This window comes from Misgurnus anguillicaudatus, chromosome 12 (assembly GCF_027580225.2).
Source record: "Misgurnus anguillicaudatus chromosome 12, ASM2758022v2, whole genome shotgun sequence".
Classification (NCBI taxonomy): domain Eukaryota; kingdom Metazoa; phylum Chordata; class Actinopteri; order Cypriniformes; family Cobitidae; genus Misgurnus; species Misgurnus anguillicaudatus.
In genome coordinates this window covers 28,680,626-28,699,931 of record NC_073348.2, presented here as the reverse complement: position 1 = coordinate 28,699,931, position 19,306 = coordinate 28,680,626, and the positions used below count along the sequence as shown (strand labels likewise).

General features: G+C 38.9%; 1 protein-coding gene across 1 annotated transcript in view; it reads left to right on the top strand.

Annotated features, from left to right (window-relative positions):
- Window positions 1-19,306, top strand: part of med13a (mediator complex subunit 13a) — a 70,757-nt gene that overhangs the window by 2,080 nt on the left and 49,371 nt on the right. Inside the window, exons 2-3 of the mRNA XM_073874289.1 lie at window positions 3,101-3,335; window positions 14,558-14,726. Coding sequence (XP_073730390.1) covers window positions 3,101-3,335; window positions 14,558-14,726 — 404 coding nt within the window. The remainder of the gene's footprint in view (window positions 1-3,100; window positions 3,336-14,557; window positions 14,727-19,306) is intronic.

Here is a 19,306-nt window from a genome sequence, read left to right as displayed (position 1 = left end):
TTCCGTGATGCGTTGATTCTATGATAATTTGTAGATGCACATTTTCAAGTTAGTGAATCTGATATAGTTATTCATGAGAAAACTTGTTTGACAAAAATAGTTTTGAAAAGTCACAGGTTTTCTTGGGTACAAGTGAAGCTATTTTCCTGTCATTAGAGGACGTCTCCAGGGACTATTGGTTTTCGGGCGCTGATTGACTTTCTTTGAGTGGCTGAAGCAATGCTAGACAGATACTATTGATAAACATCTCTTGGGAGTGAATGCAACAGTAAAAACCGACCAATAGTTACCTCCATTTTGAACTGTTAGATGAAGTACAGGGCAGAAGTTTAGATAGGTGATGTTTTAGGCCATGTTTATATTAATGCGTTTAAAACGGCGTACTTTTACCACGTTTACGCCTTTCATTTATACTACGCCACCGTTTTCGACCCTCATAAACGAAATCATTCGTAAACGCTGCAGACCCTGTTTTAGTTTGAGAACTCCCAGCGCTGCAGTGTAATTGAACATAGACGGTCTTATGTAAACGAACAGCTGGTTTTAACATGACAGCGCATCAATTTCAAAGTAAAAATAATTTTTATTCAGGTAAATGGAGGTTTTGCCCAAAATAGTAAACATCTATTATAAACTCTATATCAGATTGTTTTAACATTTTTAACAATTAAACATTGTTTTAACAAGTGGGTCAGACATAATTTTCGAGTTTAATTAAAGTTTTGTTTGCTACTTTAAAACAAATTTCGTTTCATATAATTTGTCTCTTAATTTTAATTGATGTTAACATTAAGAACATTAAAAGGAACACAGTGCATCTCATTGATGCGTAACAAATACACCACAGCAATATTCTACCGAATGCCAAAATATGAAGTATCATTTGCAATAATATAGTTGTTGTTGTTTTAACGATGTGTAAAATCATATTATCGAATATATCACTTGCTTTTCCAAAACCAGCCATGTAGTGCCCAGAAATTAAATTTGCATCCGCATTCAGAGCATATGATGCCCATTTGATTGCGGCATGCCTATGACTTTTAAAAACAACGTCTCATTAATTTTTAATACTTGTTTAGCCATTTGTGCTTCTTGCTATTTTTTGTTGCTAGCGGAGGATGTGCGCAGGCCAGGCGCACACTTTTAAAAATCAACGTCATATACATTTTTTGTGATATGGCTGAAGAGGAACTGGCTACATTAAAGCAATAAGCATTTATGTAGGCTAAATGTTTGCATTTGCAGAATTACATTTTTTTTTCAAGTTCGCTACTGTTTAGTATTGTTTACTTGAATGCTTCCTTTTTAAATCATAAAGACGTTTCTGTTTAGCAATAACATCAACATTAACCTTAATCATATTAATATGTTGTAGGGGGCAGCTAGAACAATATAACACTTTCACAAACACATTTTATAGGATCAAAAATATTGTCTGTTGTCATTGACGGCAAATGATCCAGGTATACATTTTTTCCAATGTCACACACCCCTAGGCTGCATAAATGTGCTAAAGGTAAGCTATCATTAGAGTATTAAGTTATTTTACACTTTGACGTGCATGCCAGTGTGCGTCAATGGTCGTTTCGTTTATGGTCGCCTATAGTGTGGATGCTTTTTTAAATGCCAGTATAGACGAGGATCGTTTTCATTTTAAAATGCCATTTTAAAACGCAAATGCTCTTATGTAAACATGGCCTTAGAGAGGTTATAGGTGTCACTTCACCTGTGGCTGAGTTGAGATCACTGACTCTCATGAGTAACATCTGCTGTCGTTCTTGGCAATGCTCAGAGGAGTTCTTGTAAAGCTCTAGTAAAAGAAAGTAAGAGAGGATGGATAGATGCTGTGAAAAGGAGGCGAGAGGGTAGGAAGTTATGTGGAGTGCCATGACCCATCAGATCATTCAGGTTTAAGTGAAAGGCCAAACATGAGTCTTACTGCTTGGACCCTGGCCCTTAAAATGCTCACACTTTCCATTAGTGTTTTAGCATATTGTGGTGGTTACTAATTTTAGGCCATATTGAATTTCAGGGAACATCTTGTCACGGTTTGCTCCATAAGGTTTAAGTTTCTGCCAATTTGTTCTCTGTCTTAAAAACCATTTTGACTTTCCCCCCTCAGCTGTTAACGGTCTCTAAACATCAACCGCTAGTTTTGTCCCATTTTTAGTTTCAGTAACAAGTGTGTAACCAGCTTTTGCTACCCTGTTCTTTGGTGCATCCTGTGCATAGACGTTCTCGTTTGCATATTTTGCAGGTGTTTGATCGGCGCTCTTAAGTAAAATGAAAATATTTTCCATAGCTGCCTGGAAGAGCAGCTGCAAGAAGTTTCACATTGCAACAAATGAGCTTTTATTAAGAACATGATTGTAAACAACTGGGCTGATGTTGTCTTTTGCCAAATCTCTTACTATTTCAACTTGCTGCCTGTTTTTAACAGGGCATGTAGGAGAGAGAATGGTAGTTGTTAGGCTTGCTAATGATCAAGGCTGCACAGTGTTTTCATGTTGTTACAACAGTTAATAAGCAGATAGTTGATTTATGACTGGCTGGTTTAGCCTTGTTCTTTACCTAAATGCTGCAGTCTGGGTCTTCATGACCCACCTTACATAATTCAATTAAAGCCAATCAGGATGCGCATAATGTCACTGGTAGCTCTAAATATATGATTTATTTATCCCTTTTCTATTTGATTATTTTTTTGGCTTTATTGTATTATCATCCTACTTTATTCTTCATTGGCCATTCCTTAGGGAAGCTAAGATGTGTTTTTTTTTTAACCATTTTTATTATATTTTTACCCTTTTTTTTATTCCCCCATCTCTCTTATGTGTGCCTGTCTGTGTATGGCTGATCTTACAGTGGATCATTAAGATAGGATTAACTCCTGGGCTGGGATCCATTAAGTATTTCGTGATGCTGGTCTAGAATCCGTTCCACCACATTTATGCCATTTATCTCAAGTCATAAAATCAGATAATAGATCAGCAGTAAGACTTTCAGATGTTCTTCAAATGCAGCTTAATATGTGTGTCTTTTCGCAGGTAGTAAGTGGATTTACTGACAGAAGCTAACTCTCTCTTTCTTTTTCTCCCAGGCTGATTTGACAGGGATAAAATGGAAGAGGTACGTGTGGCAGGGTCCGACCTCGGCACCCATGCTGTTCCCGGTCACCGAGGAGGACCCCATCCTCTGCAGCTTCAGCCGCTGTCTAAAGGCGGATGTGCTGAGCGTGTGGAGGCGGAGCCAGAGGCAGGGACACCGGGAACTCTGGCTCTTCTGGTGGGGCGACGATCCCAACTTCTCTGAGCTCATCCACCACGAGCTTACAGGTAATCATTCGAGCAATTCTTGTTGAAGGTACACAAAAACAAGTAGTTCGCACCCACTCTTATCTTTCTGTCTCTGTCGACTGTGGTCTCTCGCAATTTTTTTCCTTTCCCACGCCTACACGCTCTGTGTATGCTCATGTTAGTTAGTCATCATCAAAGTTTGCCGTAGGCCCATGCAGGCATGTTTGGTTATTGTTGCTCCAGTCTTAGTTTAGCAGCCAGCTGGTATGTCGCTTGTGGATAAACATATAAATTGCGCTGTTAAGTTTATGCACAGTGCAATCTTTTTTTAATGTTAGCACGAACCCTAAAGCGATGAAACGTAAATCATGCAAGGTGTTTTAAATTAATAAAATGTTCGAAATTTTGCTACTGAAGTTATCACTTGTAGATCGGTGTGGCTGGTAGAGCCATTTCCTTAGGAATGGCATGAAAACTTATGCTTTTATAATTATTTTCTTTTAAAATCGGTCCTCTTCAACATACAAAACTACCTGACCCTGCAGGTGTTTGCATTATATTTAAAAAAACAGAGCAACAGAGTCTGTGTTATGCCAATTCTCATCTCATCTCGTCCAATGTGTGTAACCACATATTTCTCTGTTTGGTGGCAAACAGAAAAAAAGGAAAAATTTAGGAAGTTTTGCCTTATTTTTCCTAAGCCCTTTGAAGGATGAAATAATAAAGAGCATTGATGCATGAATGAGCAGAAAGCATCAGAGATATCTCCTGAAGAGCTTTTACGGGTTAGGAAGTTGGACATGCCCCATCTTTATTCATGCCTTCTATTACAGTGCAAAAAGAGAAATGGATTGATATAGAGAAATAGAAAGAGGTGAGATTTTTCTCTCCCTGTGTATGATGACCTACCCTCATTACTGTGCGTTTTGCCGGAGGAAGGACAGAAATTGAGTCTTATGGCCAAAGGAATGACCAATTCACCCATTCCATTATATCCTCTTCCACAAGGATCACAGTGAGATATTGCTTTATTTTTCATTTGTTTTTAAAGTTATAATGGCTTGTTCCATGTTGTGCTTTGCTGTCTCTGGTTGGATTTCGTCTCCTGTTGTTCTACAGAAGAGAAAATTTAATTGCAGATGTGATATCATTTAATTCGCATTACCGTGATAACCCAGTTTATCAAATATTGCTTTGTCTTTTCGTTAGTTATGATATATTCTCATTCTTTGATTGTCTAATTTAGGATCAGATGAATAAAACAGCCAGACTTTTAAGTATCTTATTTGCAGTACTTCTAGAAACAGCAGGGTCATGACCACTTGACCTCTTTCCTCTTTGCATTAAACGTGTGAACTTGCAGCCAATGTGAACACTCCTCTTGACACGAGCTTGAAAACAAGCACTTTGCAGTTGTCTCTTTACAGGCCCTACTGCTACTGCTGAGACTTGCCGGATGTGATAAAGGTTTAATCTCTTAAGGCGACACAAATATGTTTGCCTACACTTGAACACAGGACTCCTGATTTAGATCCTTACTGGCAACTGGCAAAGAGGTGTGAACCAGCGAACCGCATGTCTGATGAAGGGACATGAGCAGGAAAAAAAAATGGCATTTATTACTTGTTTTGTATCTGCCACCTGAGGATTTAAAAACCAAATGGCTATAATTATTTAGCCATGTGTGAAGAAATGCTCAATTTGAGACCCAAAACAGATTCAAGCTGAAGATTCAAGCTTTCATTTGACCACCAAGGTTTGTCTGGAGTTGCTATAGTGCAATTGGTAGTCATTATATCTTCATGTCTATTATTGCTTATTTTTTAATTTTCTTATGCCAAAGAAGTTGGTGTGTTAAGGTATCATACTCGCATTCTTGATGTGAATAGGAACAGTCACTTAACTCTTTCCCTGCCATCATTTAAAAAAAAAGTTGCCAGCCACAGGGTTCCCACAGGTCCTTGAAATCCTTGAAAGTTTGTGAATCTGGGGGAAAAAAATCAAGGCCCTGGAAAGTTTTTGAAAATATAGATACAGGTCATTGAAAGTGCTGGAATCTATTTTATGGAAGAAGTTTTCTGGAAATAAGTGTAAGATAATATCATAAAAATTCTAGACTTTTAAGCACACATGCTAAAATGTTTGCTTAAATGCTTATATCTTCTGAATGCGAATGTTGATTCATACCAAAATGCTTTTTTGCATACATAAAACGTCTTGGGTTGCGTATTTAACTCTTGTTCCCTGAGAAGGGAACGAAACGCTGCGTCTCCTTTGCCATACTTCCTGCTTCCCTGTAACGCCGTCTTTGGCAATATTTTAGATAGCGATATACTTCCTGGCTCCCGCGTCACCCTGTCTTTGTCGTTAAGCCTCACCATTGGTTGAATTTGATATACACATTCAGATGCACTTACTCCTGGATGAGTCCCTAAAGTGTCACCGCAGTGATGCAGTGCGGGTTACCTTGAAAGGGAACTGTAACAATGCATCTTAAAAGGTAACACGATGTAACATTGCTCTCATTTGAAATGTGTCCCCACATTTAGTTCTTGAATTTGAGGGTATTGGACATGGAAAGTCCTTGAAAGGTCCTTGAATTTGAAGTTAACTTAAGGTATGGGAACCCTGCAGCGCCAGCATAATTTTCACAAAAGTTTAATGCCTTCCATAAAATGTTCTTCTTAAAATATATAAACATACAATATATCAAATGAAAGAACAGAACCTCTGCTCTCAAACAAAAAAGCTTCATCCTACCTTCATTATTTCTCTTTTTATCACCTCTCAAATATGGGTAGGTTTCTTCAAAAACACCAAATTTTGAGCAAAAAGCTGAGATAATTGCGTTTTTGCTGACTTTTGATAGAGATCAGATGCAGGGAGATCTTCAAGACTTGCACGGACATACAGCTGTTTGCCCTAGAGCGATACTTCCGGGTTTTAAAAGGTGCGGTGGATAATAGCGGTATTGCGGAAAGCCAAATATACTAGTCATTGGCAGGGAAGCATTTTTTCTTAACTGACGTCAATGGTGAGGGAAGAGTTCAAAGGGTTGATTATTTAGATGCTTTTTAGATCGTCACCAATTAGACAGTGATGCAGCTCGCCATGTGTTTGGAAGAGAGCTTTTTGTTTACCCCTCATCAGGTTTGCAGCATGTTATAGTCTTTACATTTTTCAGCAAGCACCGTTAAACAATCACTCCTGTCCCAAGGGAGGAACAAGTGAATGAAGAACTTGAAGGATCGTGTGAAGCCTTGCACTCGATCACTGCAAGAGTTGGGGGGAAACATGGAGTGCCGTTTCTGAGATTTAATGAGACAGGTGGCCATTTGGCTGATGTCTGAGAGGCAACTTTTTCTAGCTGTGAATGGAAGACGGGGCAAACCAATCCTAGCATTCTGCGGACTATATGAAGGAATGATCTGGAATAACCAAGCCTTCACGGTAAATAGAGTAAATGAGCATCTCTTCGGTAGACCACGGCCTTCTATTTTTATGTAAATATCCAATCATCTTCCCTCCCCCTCTTACTCTTCTCTTCCTGTCTGTGGAGATTGCTGATGTGGCTTCTATCCAGGGGTATCCATAGAGCAAGACATTAAAAAGGTCTTTCCCCCGTTGCTCTTCCTCTCATTCCCGTTTTGCTTCCTCCTCCTCTTATTCTCTCTCTCTGATCTTTTTTTTTGAATGGAAATTAAGGAGCTATACTCTGTCTGTATGGATAATTGCTATAAGGCTCATTTCTTCTTCATCTTCCTCCTCTGACACCCGTCTGCTCGTTCGCATCTTCCCCCGGCTGCTTGTCTCCCCATGGTGCGAGTTGTGCTGGCAGGTTCTCTCCCTCTCTCTCTCTCTTTCCCCCTCATTCACTCTTACTTTTCTCTATCTGGGTTTTTCTGGAGGGCTACCTGTTTACCGCATAGCTCAAAGACAGCTGCTGGTGATACCCATTATGCTGAAAGTTGACAGGCTTTCAGGCTATGTTTTTTTTACGAGAAACAGTTTACATTTAATGCTTGGAATAAAAAAGAGGGCACAGTCTTAGAGTTTACATTATTGAATTCCAGTACCACTATGAACTTGAGTGAAATCACAGTTAAAGTATTCCGAAAATTCCTTTTATATGAAGTTTGTAGTGTCTGTGGCACCAAACAGCATCAGGAAAATAATGCTTGATTCCGAAGTGGTTTCCCAAATAGTCTGTCTCGCCCTAAACACACACCATTGGTTTATTCAGTGTTGCTATAAAACAAACAAATTGCAGTTCTGTTTGGTGTCGCTAGTGGTGCAGAAATTACATGCTTTACCTTTTAATGTGCGCAATTGTTTTACCAGTGACACAGGGAGCCCGTCAGTCGCCGTAATTACATATCGCCGTCTGAGACATTCCCACCAACGTAATGGCACTGACGAAGTCGCGATGAAGGCTCTTTATTTAGCATTTGTCCAGATATTGTGTAGGACGTTACTAAGGCACTCCAGCGGCGCGCTGACGGCTAGACTGGGACTGTTTGTCAGACACATGAGCCGTGCATTTAAGAGCAGGAATCTTCTGCTGGCAAGCTGTATGCAGCGCGAACCCTCGGGCCACACAGCCGAGCTGCTCGGAGAAAAGGCTCTTTGAAAACATGTTGGATCCCATTTACAGAGAGAGAACTGAGTGCGCTGGAGGAGGAGATCGTGTCTGCTGTTGCTTTTCTGAGTTGTTTGAAGACTGCAGGGCTCTGGTGTGAGTAAAATTATCACTTGGAGGCCATTTGTAAATCTTTGACCCTTGACCCATGATTCGAGTGCTCTACCTCCAACAGGAAATGATGTCAGAAGTAAAAGGAAATAATACATGTCCCTTTGCCTCAGAGGCGCATTGTTGTTGTTCCCAATTTCCCCAAGCTTTCCGGCTTTTCCGCAGCGCTTCCCGTGTTTTGAATAAACCTTAGATATTATAATAGTCAAGCAATGTGATCAGACTATAATACATTATGCCACATGCCTACCAGGAAATGGCAAGGGTCTTGTAAGAATGCTGTTTGTTTAGTGTTAAATAGACATTTCTAGGTCACCTGCAATTGGTGTTATTTGTTTTATTGAAGGAGAAAGATTTGGGTTGATTTACGCTGCTGGTGGTTCTCTGCTTGGCACAACACGCAAAACTCCTCTTTGTTCTTCTCACCGCACATGTGGGGTCTGTTTTCTTTTTCCCCTGTTAATCTTGTTGTGGCGTTTGACAGGTTAAGGGTTTTGTTGTAAGACCGCGTGTTATTTCTGTAATGCCTGGTTTTTGTTCATTTCTGTTGCAATGTGCGATTTCACTTGTCAATAACGTCCTATTTATGCCCTTCTCGGTAATGTTTGCAAGCATTGTTTTACATTTTGCGTGAAAGCTGCTTGTGGCTTAATGGTTAGGACCTCCAGACATGCGAATTCAATCAATAATTGTATACGTTAGCTTGAACTGGTCTTGGACAGCATTGTTTGCTGCTTGTGTCTGTGCTGTTGTATCTCTTGACTCGTCCGCCCTGTCCTAATGATACATTGGCTTTTGTACTTAATTCTCAAAAGCAGAGACCAGAGGTGCCCTGCCTTCTCTCTCGTCCTCTCTCGCACCGTGCTCTCCTGTCATCTTAGGAAATAGTCATTAATTAGTAATTGAAGCTCTCCAGCTCTTGTAAGGCTGTGAGCTCATATTCGGAGAAAAAGAACAAACGAGCTGAAGAAAGGAAAGCCAAGGGCATGCGGAGAAGAGAAAGGGACGGAGGTGTGCACTGGAGAGAGAGAGAGGAAGACAGATTACAGCATAGGATGAAGATGAGGTGGAGAAAAATAAAGAAAGATGGAGACGGGAGAATAGAGAAAATAAGCAGAACGAGAGAACAGAAGCTCCTGTAGCGTACGACGCTGGCTCTTCCCTGGTCTGGCTTGGTCCCCTGGGGCCAATGGTTGAGCAGACATTAATCTCTCTGTTTAATGACCCTACAGCTGATCTAATGACTCCTGCATAGGAACCTGTGGCTGTAGGGAGCAGCGATACACCACTCCTCTCTCTGTCCTGCTATTATGAGCTTGGGTGTCTGAAGGATGATAATATGGTGCTGCTTGTGTGATTCAGTGAGTGATTCAGGGAGACTCGATTGAAAAGACCATTTGAATGTGGTCGGGTTAGGGTGTATGTTCTCTTTTATATTTATGTTTTAATATGTTATTGTTTCTGGATCCAAAATCTTTTTTATATGGATGTTTAAATATTTATATTTTTTATAATAATTATTATTAGTATTACACGACTCTCTTGAAATGCTAGATTGTGATTGGCCAGTCGTAACATTCCAAGGTTCATTCTTTTCAGTTAACTACCGCACAAAACTAAATAAAAAAATGGTAACTAGGATGCTGCAAATCATTTTGACGGATACAGTTTAATATCAAACAAAATTTTATATTAAAGTTTTTTTTTCAACATTTTCGGCAATATATTAAAAAATGATTAAACCAAATAGTGTATTTGTGACATTTGAACATCTTTTCTTGAATTTAAGATCTGTGTATAGAAAATGTAAAGAAACATAACTAGTTTACTGTTCAATATTAATGGTCATTATATAAATGAATGACATATAGAAAATTTTATCTTTAGAATTTAGTTAAAGGATAACACCACCGTTTTTCAATATTTTACTATGTTCTTACCTTAACTTTGACAAATTAATACATGCCTATTTTGTTTTAATCCGTGCACTTAATCTTTGTACAGCGCGTCATGAATGTGTTAGCATTTAGCCTAGCCCCATTCATTCCTTAGGATCCAAACAGGGATGAATTTAGAAGCCACCAAACACTTCCATGTTTTCCCTATTAAAGACTGTAACATGAGTAGTTAAATAAGTATGGTGGCACAAAATAAAACGTGGTGATTAAAAAATGAGAACTATATTGTATGGCCGAAGAGCACTTAGTTAGACCGCAGGCGCAGTAATATTGACGGAAGTTTAAGTGAGAGGGGGAGTAGAGTGATGATGTCACTGCGTGCCGAGGTCGAAGTGCTGCAAACTAAGTGCTCTTTCGCCATAATGCATGTTAAAATAACCACTAAACTATCGGTATCCGCATCTTTGTCGGCAGATATCGATCTGAATTTTTGGTATCGTTGAAAAATGTAATATCAGTGCATCTCTAAATATTATTTATATTGATTTATACCACGGGGCTGTTGAGTGCTTGATTCTGATTGGCTGAGAAATGTTCCATGGGTGTTGATTATTTTTCAATAACCGCACACTTAACCTTTAAAATGTCTTGAAAATAGGCACCAATAATTGCGATAATCGTGGTATAAGCGTAATGGTTGACAACGGTCCTTTGAATTATTTGAAAATAATGCACACCTGCCTGCGGCATAACCACCTTGGTTATGCATTATTTTCTTTTAATTCAACGGCCCATCATCAATTATTCCTTACATATACATTAGGTCAAAAGAAATACCTTACAGTACATATTGTGATGCTTTTTGCAATTTAATAAATCACAAGCAGGGCTCGCAAAATTCAAAATCTCTAGTAGCCCTTCGGACAGGCACTCTTCAATTTTTGGTAGCCCGAAATGAATGCAAGTAGCCCAAATAAAAAATACATTACTTTTAATGTAGAATATTGAGACAAAACATCTATCAAATAACACATACAATTACAATCATCAGTACAAATATTTTCTTCTAACCGAAGTGAAATATCTATAAACTTCAGATTCTGAATCTGAAATACTAACTGAAGTCACAGATAAGAAAATGCCACTTGACATTGTGGGCATAGCACAGGGTTCCTCAATAAGTTTTACCACGGGCCAAATTTTGCCAATACAAAGCCACTAGGGCCTCTAACCACAATGTTTAATCTGCTATTCTTGTTGTTGTTTTGATGCTGTTGTTTTTTTAACAAACAAAAAATACTGGATTTCCATGTAAACCAACTGTTCCTGTTCATCCTCACACCAGATATACTCACCATTTGAAAGTGGTTCAGTGGGTCACAAAACTCACAGTTTGGATCATCCAGTTACAGATTGGATAATTTTTTCGATCAGAAAAACAGGGGCTACTGTCGCTTTAAGAGCGATTCTGCACAGAGTCACTCTCTTCAATGCCCGTACGGTCAATATCACTTTAAAGCTTGCTGCGAGAGATTTAATTTTCTTACGTAAGGATAGTAATGACTGACAGGACGAAGTTGGAGGATTTGCCCAAGAAATCCATGACAAACCAGTACGGATTGCTTCCTGTACTGCGGCTTCGCGTGAAAGTACAACTCGAGCGCACGCTCAAACGCAATTTAAATACCCAATGCCTGAATTTCATACACCATTATTACTCATCCAAATCTGTGAGAGAATGCATAAGCATTTAAATATATTTTTTCCTCACTATAAGTCAAGATAGCCCGACGGGCAGGGCAGGGATGCATTTTGATACCCCGACTGCAAAGCACAATAGCCCCGAGACGTCGGGCTAGCGATTTTGCGAGCCCTGATAAGGCATCAGGTTAGCATTATTGGATTGTGAGTAAAACTGTGCCAAATGTGAGATAACAAATATGCAAGATCACAAAATCTCTTACACAGTGTAATTCAGAATCTTTTTAAGTGTCAGGTTTGGTGACTTAAAAAACATAAAGAATCCTATTTATGTATATAAAAAGTCATTACAGATATCTTGTTGTAAATGCGTCCATTCATCCCATTTGTGTGTTGTACATCCTGTATTGTTATTGGCATTGTCGTGAAGTCTGTTAACTTTCCTGATACAGTAACTGCACAAGCAGCTTTGTTTGTCAATTTCCTATAATACAGCCAGTGACAGTTTTAATAGAGGTTTACGATTTGTTGTCGGCACTAAATTAAAATTCTGTTAGATATGCTTGATGTTTGCATTTATTTAGCGTGACTCGTTTTAGACTGCAAAATGTTTTGCCAGTAATGCTTAATATGTTGGTGTTTGTTATGTTTCAGTAATTCATGGTTTGCATGTCTTGGAGTCTTTTGTGTGCTTTTGTTTGTGTAGTCAGCTGCGTTTTTCTCCTTGTCTCTCTCTTTTTCCCTGTGTGTCTCTCTCTTTTTCTGTGGGCAGTGGTTAGACCAGAGAGACAAGGTCAAAGGGAACACTTTATAGAAACCAGGCGCCTCTTCCCCACAGTAGAAATTGTGAGGACGATGCCATTTACACACTAAAGCAGCTATTATGACAGTAATGTATATGCTATACAGAAAAGTTTATTTGGCATTATAGAATCATATTTGTGGTGCAGCTGTGAGTAAAAGTCAAGGCACCTTTTTGTATCTGGTGTAAGGATTACTAGTATAAATCAATAGTATGTCTTGGGAAGTGTTGATATATACAAGTTGTGTTAATTCTTAGTATATTTATTTTGAGTGAACCATTTATTTATAGTTTTTCACGTTTTGAATCAAGGTTGTGCTCTGAAAGAACATATTTTGTAAATTGTAAGAAGTGAATATCAGAAGATCAATGCCTGTTATTCTTTAGATGTAAGATGAATGGGAGTCTTTCATGAGCTCTGAGGTTACATTTTTTTTTACCAAGAATGATTCAGTCAAGAACGTTTATCTGTGTACAGGTGAGCAGTAGCAGGCCCCATATTTAAGGTATTAAAAGATGCATGAGACAGCCAAAACCACCTCATTCTCTCTCTCATGAACACTCTCGTCGCCTTGACAATAGACAAGGTGTTTTATTGTTGCCAAGCTGTTAGTCAAATCAATGACATCCTTTAAAAGTGAATTGTGCTACTTGCTGCCTTTTCAGAAGACATCAACGAATTATAGATTCGCCTTCTGGCCTGATTCCAGTTTTTCGACTGTTTAGCCTGCAGATATTTTGCTGCATGTGAATGACCTTTTGATTGTCCCAAACCGAATCTGGGCTTTTTTAAAATTCCTGTGCTGAGTTTAAAGAGTACTGCATAAAAATTGTTAGCTGATAACTTTACATTTGACCTTTTTATTTAACATTAACATTTATTTAAAATGGATGTAAAGGAAAGACAGCCGAACATGCAAAGGGATAGGGGATGCATGAAACTTTGTGTACGCTCACCATTCAAATTTTGGATAAACCTGCGGGACATTCTGCAGAATTTCTTGCGGTGTATCAATGAACGATATAATTGTTTGGTGTAATGGGCACTAACACATGGGTACAAAAGCATATCCTATTGTGATAGTTAGCAAGAAGTGTTTTAAAAACAAGGCTTTATTTTACATGCAAAATTGCATGCAAATAGTGTGTTGTCACAATGCGTGTCTGATTAAAGACACTCTGGCAAATATGTGTTTTTTCAAATGTCTGCAATGTCAGGGAAGCCTATATGGATGTGTGTTGCCGTTCTATCAAGTGGATTTGCTCTGTATCCTTCTGCAGACTGGCGGGCGGGCTGGGGCGGGTGGGTGTTGTAATTCCTACAGCCTATGGGTGCTCATGGGAGCTGTGCTGCACAGGGACATGTTTGAAAGGAGCTTAAGAGCTGCCAGGTTTAAGCAGTGACTCCTAATGAGATTACTGAAGCATGGAGGCCACAGCCGAACGTGATCCAGAAACAAACCAGCGCTCGGATTTACGGCCTCTTTGGACGTTTTACCTGCCAGTGCGAGGCAAGATGGCATTTCGATAGGATCAGTCTATCAGGCTGAACTAATTAAGACCCAAGTCAAATCAAAATGAGCGAATGAATTTTTTTTTTTAATTGACAAGAGAATCAGAATTCTTGTATGTTGTATTTTTGTAGAATCTTACATTATAGTTTATAAAAGATATGAACACTGTAATACAATGTGTTTAGTAATGTTTTTTATTAATTTGTGTCCACTATTCTGTGAAATAATTCATTAATAGTCATCTAGAGTCATTGCTTAGGGACCATGTTGATGTTTTAGTCAATTAAAGGTCTGAGTAGTACCAAAACACACTTGTAGCCAATCAGCATTAAGGAGCATGTCTACTAACTGACATCATTGCCTGGGTTGCGTATGTGTGGGGGGTGGTTCTATTAATAGAAGGTCCAGATTCTATTGGGGTAGGGACGTGTTTGTTTAGGTGATTTCAACAATGTGCACCCCTCCTTTAAAAGATAAATCTCTAAAATCCAAAGATATTTGAATGTGTAAGCCAATTGAGTATTTTTATTTTTTTTAAAAAGTGTCATATTGTCACTCTTCTCACACCAGGTAATAACCAATGTTTTTCTCTTTAGGCGAGGACGACGGTGTGTGGGAGAGCGGTCTGTCCTACGAATGTCGAACTCTTCTCTTCAAGGCCATTCATAACCTCCTTGAGCGCTGTCTGATGAACCGCAGTTTTGTACGCATCGGCAAATGGTTCGTCAAACCCTACGAAAAGGACGAGAAGCCCATAAACAAGAGGTATGATGAGCATTGCTTCTGCTTGGTGCTTTCAAAATGTTCTTGTTTGTTCAAATGAGTATTGGTATCACTTATGACTTTCATTGAACAATGTAGTTTTAGGGCGCACTCATATCATACCTAACCCAACCAAATCGTGCCCGGGCACTAGGCATGTTGCGATAATCTGTGTAACCGGTGATACACGGTGATTTAGCCTCACTTGCCCACCATGGCACAGATTTTTTCCTTGTATTTAAATCATTTAGTTTGTTAGAGAGACACTAAAAACTGAATGTGTCTGCAGCCTGAATTCATTGCGAGCTGAACGCGCGTCACATCACAGAGCCGCAGGTGTCAGATTTCATTTATTACTGTCAGAGTGTGTGAGGCAAGTTGACTGACAATGACGTTGGCAGAAGCCGCTTGCTTTTTCGTTTTGTTATAGTATACATATATAATGTAATATAAGTGAGATCGTTCTGTTGATGTGATTTTTTTTTTTTATTAAAAAGAAGAATAAACCCATCATTCAAGCAGCGCTTTATATGCAGGAAGAGCCGGTTGCTCAGCTTGGGACTTGTGGGCTTCAGTCGAAGTACCTGCGGACACTGGCTCAAGCACTTAATTAAAACAAACGCAAGAGCTGCATTTAAACAATTGAATTTAATTCAAAAGTGAAAATAAAATGCGCACAGCTGCATGTGTATTTATAAGCCACTCCCACCCGGTATCACCGGTTTTGTCACACGCTGATTAACCAGTGAGAAAGTTCTGTTACTGCAACATCCCAACCGAGTGCGTTTTTTTTTCCCCCCACTCCCCCAGAAGTACGCACTCACACTGTACTTTGTCTGATCCGAGCCCGGGCACGCTTTCGTCATTAGTATGTGATTGTGATTGTTTTAAAGAAAACAGGAAGTAAAGTGCTCTCTTAACAGTGGAAGTTATCGTAGTGTTAAGTCTGTTTTTTGGTGCACGATGACACACTGTCCTCACACATGCCTATCTTATTGCTTATTTGATCTGTCGCGTGTGCAGCTCAGACATTTACGTAACCCTGCTGCGAGCTTTAAAAGGTTTTATGAAGGCAGGTTTTATTCAGTTTGTGCATGATTACATGATATAACTTTTTTTAATACTGTATCCTAAATTATGGATAATTTTAATAAATTTTCTAAGATAATACATCATTTCTGGAGTGTTAAAAAAATAACAACAAGAACCGTACTGAACCAAGAACCGTGACCATAGAACCGAACCGAGGGTTTTGTGAACCGTGCCACCCCTAGTCAGCACACAGCCCAATAGGTTATTGGTGCCGACTAAACGATGCTATTATTGATTAGTATTTTTTTCTGCATAGCCTTGGATGGAAAAGTTATTTTAGGAACAAATAATGATGGATATATTTTTATTTGTGAGTTGTGCACACATGAAAAGGAATTTATGACAAATTAAGTCAATTATGTCAATTTAAGAATAAAATACATTAAATAACACATATTTTCGGGTTGGCTTTGTCATTACATGCCAAGCATGTTTATGAAGCTCTGGTTTCTAGAGCAAGTGATCCAGCCAATTGGCCCTAAACAAACCATGTTACCTTCGAGGTCTGAGGCCAAATTGTGAAACCAGTGTCGGCAAACAAGATATACACACTATCTTAGTGGGCATTAAAGTACAGATAAGTGCTTATCTGCATTGCTTGTGCTACAGTTTAATACACTTTATAATGCAGTTTTAGATGCGACAGTGATGCTTATTATAGGAAATCAAAGGTGATCGGACTTGAATGAAGATCGCCGGCTGCAATGCACTCTTTTTGTATTCGTATATTAGCTGCGTACTGCCACCATGCAGGCGCTCCATCTCCCGCGCTGCATTTCTCCTTGTCAGCATCTGCGCTCTTTGATAAGAAACTGAGACGACGTGTGTAGGGGTGGGAAAAAAAGAGCAGCTTTGCTTTTCTCTGCCCTCTGCCACAGTTCTTTCCTCACAGCGTCATTTGTTTGCTCTGTTTTTTCCTTATCATCCTCAAGGTCATTTATACACTATTAGAGAAGCCAGACAGCTTTCAAGCAGGTTAAAAATACAGGTGTTACAATCAGAGTTTTCTGCGCATTACACAGATCAGTGTTTACTACTGGAATTCTGTTTTTGCAGGTGAGGGAAGCCTGATATCAGTGTAATATTGTGGTTAAAGCACACAAGCTTGCTTCTGAGATCTGTTAACAAGGCTACAACTGCTGTTGTGTGTGTTTGTGTGTTTTACACCTCTGTCTTTCAGCAAATCACTGCAATGTGAAAGAAAAATTAACAACAGCTTTTTCTTCTAGCTCACCCCTTTTACTTACACACTGACACACACCCAGCTTTGCCTCCTTTAGTTGATTCTCTCAGATAGTGTGATGTGGATTCAGAAGTGTATCTTTATATTTTTATTCATTGCAATAGATATGTGCTGTAGTTAAGTATATGACACCAAATCAAGTCCAGGTTAGCGACCAAGTTGTGCACTCAAGCATTATCTAATTGCCAGTTGCCATCAACTGATTGAAGCAAGCATGATCTAATGCACCTTGTCTTGGTGAGGTATTAATGCAGTTGGTTATGAAGTAAATGTAAATTTGCTGGGGTTAAGCAAATTGTTTTCATTTATATTAATTAAAAAAAGATTTTAAAAATGATAGTAGGAATGCTCCGATCAGGATTTTTGCAGCCAAAACGGATTACAGATTTGTTATCTTTGTGATTGTCCGATACCGATTTTTATCACTTAAATAATTACTAATAATTACTGTATGAATTAAATATACATGCATTTGTAAGAAGTATAACAGTTCTTTAGTCAAGAGCAGAGAGTGATTTTATCAAAAGATAAATTAGGTTACTGTAGCTTTAAGTCGTGAGAGAGATCGCTTTGTTCACTTGTACCACTGATGACAGGCTACTGTGTGTGCGCGTGGCGGGTGTATGCAGACAAGAGCAGCTATGGAACAAAAAAAGGAAATTTTAAACGCTCAAAACTTTAAAACGCATGCAATAATAAACTTTTGGCATGAGGATGCAATTGTGTGCAATAGATATGTGTTGTATATGCTGTTTGATGGGGATGTGAAGACGCGTCGCGCTGCTGACCGGAGCGCGTCTTCTTTGAAAATACGCAATCTCTGTAAAGGCAAAGAGAGAAATCCAAATCTGCACATCGCACATGAGCAACGGGTTGTAAAAATGCCCGCACTGCATAAAAATGCTCTCTAATTGCTGCCGCATTCAGGATCCCTATAATGACTAACATAAATAGAAAGGTCGGTTCATGAGATCTGCAAATATTGTGAATATCGATCGAGTCATTTAATGCCACTATCGTCCGATACCGATCGGAGCATCCCTAAATGATAGGTTAGATTCAACTGTATTGTAACTGTGCAAAGCCAATAAAAGCCAGTAAATGTAACTGAGGCAATGCAATAAAAAAGGAAAACTATTTGAAGAGTTTCGTTGCAAAACGAGTTACCACCATTTTTTTTATTGTTCAGAAATCTTGTTTTTTGGTTGTGCATTCCAATTAATTTCAATGCAACTGCAGTTGGTTTGTTTTGATTTAAACCTTCATAACTTAAAAAAATACAGCTAAGTAGCACCATGAATCAAAATAATAACATGATAACATAATAATAAACATGTTTTGACAAAAATGTTAAAAAAATGGATTTATCTCGTTTTGCAACGAAACTCTTCATTTATTTATTTGTTCATGATTTCTATTTACTTGAATAATTGTGTGCACATTCATGACTTTGTCATGTTTACATATTCATCAATTATTTAGTGTGAACATGCATATTTACTACATCAAGCTTTTTGTCCTCTTTCCACCCTCTGTTTTTCTCTCTTTTTTCACTCTGTTCTGAAACTGAAAACTCATTTGTCTATTTAGAAATTGTGTGATCTTGTAATGTATGTACTTCTGTGTGTTGTGTAATAGCGTCTTTAAATGCAGACCTTGTGGTAAGATGTCTCTTGAGTACAAGTGGTTATCTTAGATGAGTTTATATTCTTTGTATCCATGCAAATAAGATGTTCTGAACTAAAAAGAGTTGTTTTTTAATCTGTGCTCATGGGGGCTTTTAAATAACAGGCTCAGAGGAAGAGGAACATAGTGTTGCGATGGCCTGGGTGGTGATTAACATTACTGCCAGCTACACTGATTCCCAAAGCTTGCTTGCTTGTCTCTTAGTGTCAAATCCCTCAGTGATAAATTGTGTTCAAGTCCTAAGCATGTGTATTTTTTTCCGACAAGGAGGTGTTTTATTTTGTCCCCAAAGAGCTGCCGAAGCAGAACAGTGCGACTGTACCTTAGAGGATATCACCTGTTTCAAATACGGCTGTGGGTTGTAGTGTACCATGGAAACACATTCTCAGCTCCATTCATGAAAGACAAGCTGGCAGGGACTGAATCAGTACAAGTGATGTAATGCCTTTGAAGTGGAACATAAAAACTCTATGCCAAGGGTACCCAAACTCGGTCCTGGAGGGCCCGTGTCTTGCAGAGTTTAACTCTTACTTGCCTCAGCACACCTGCCTGGACGTTTCTA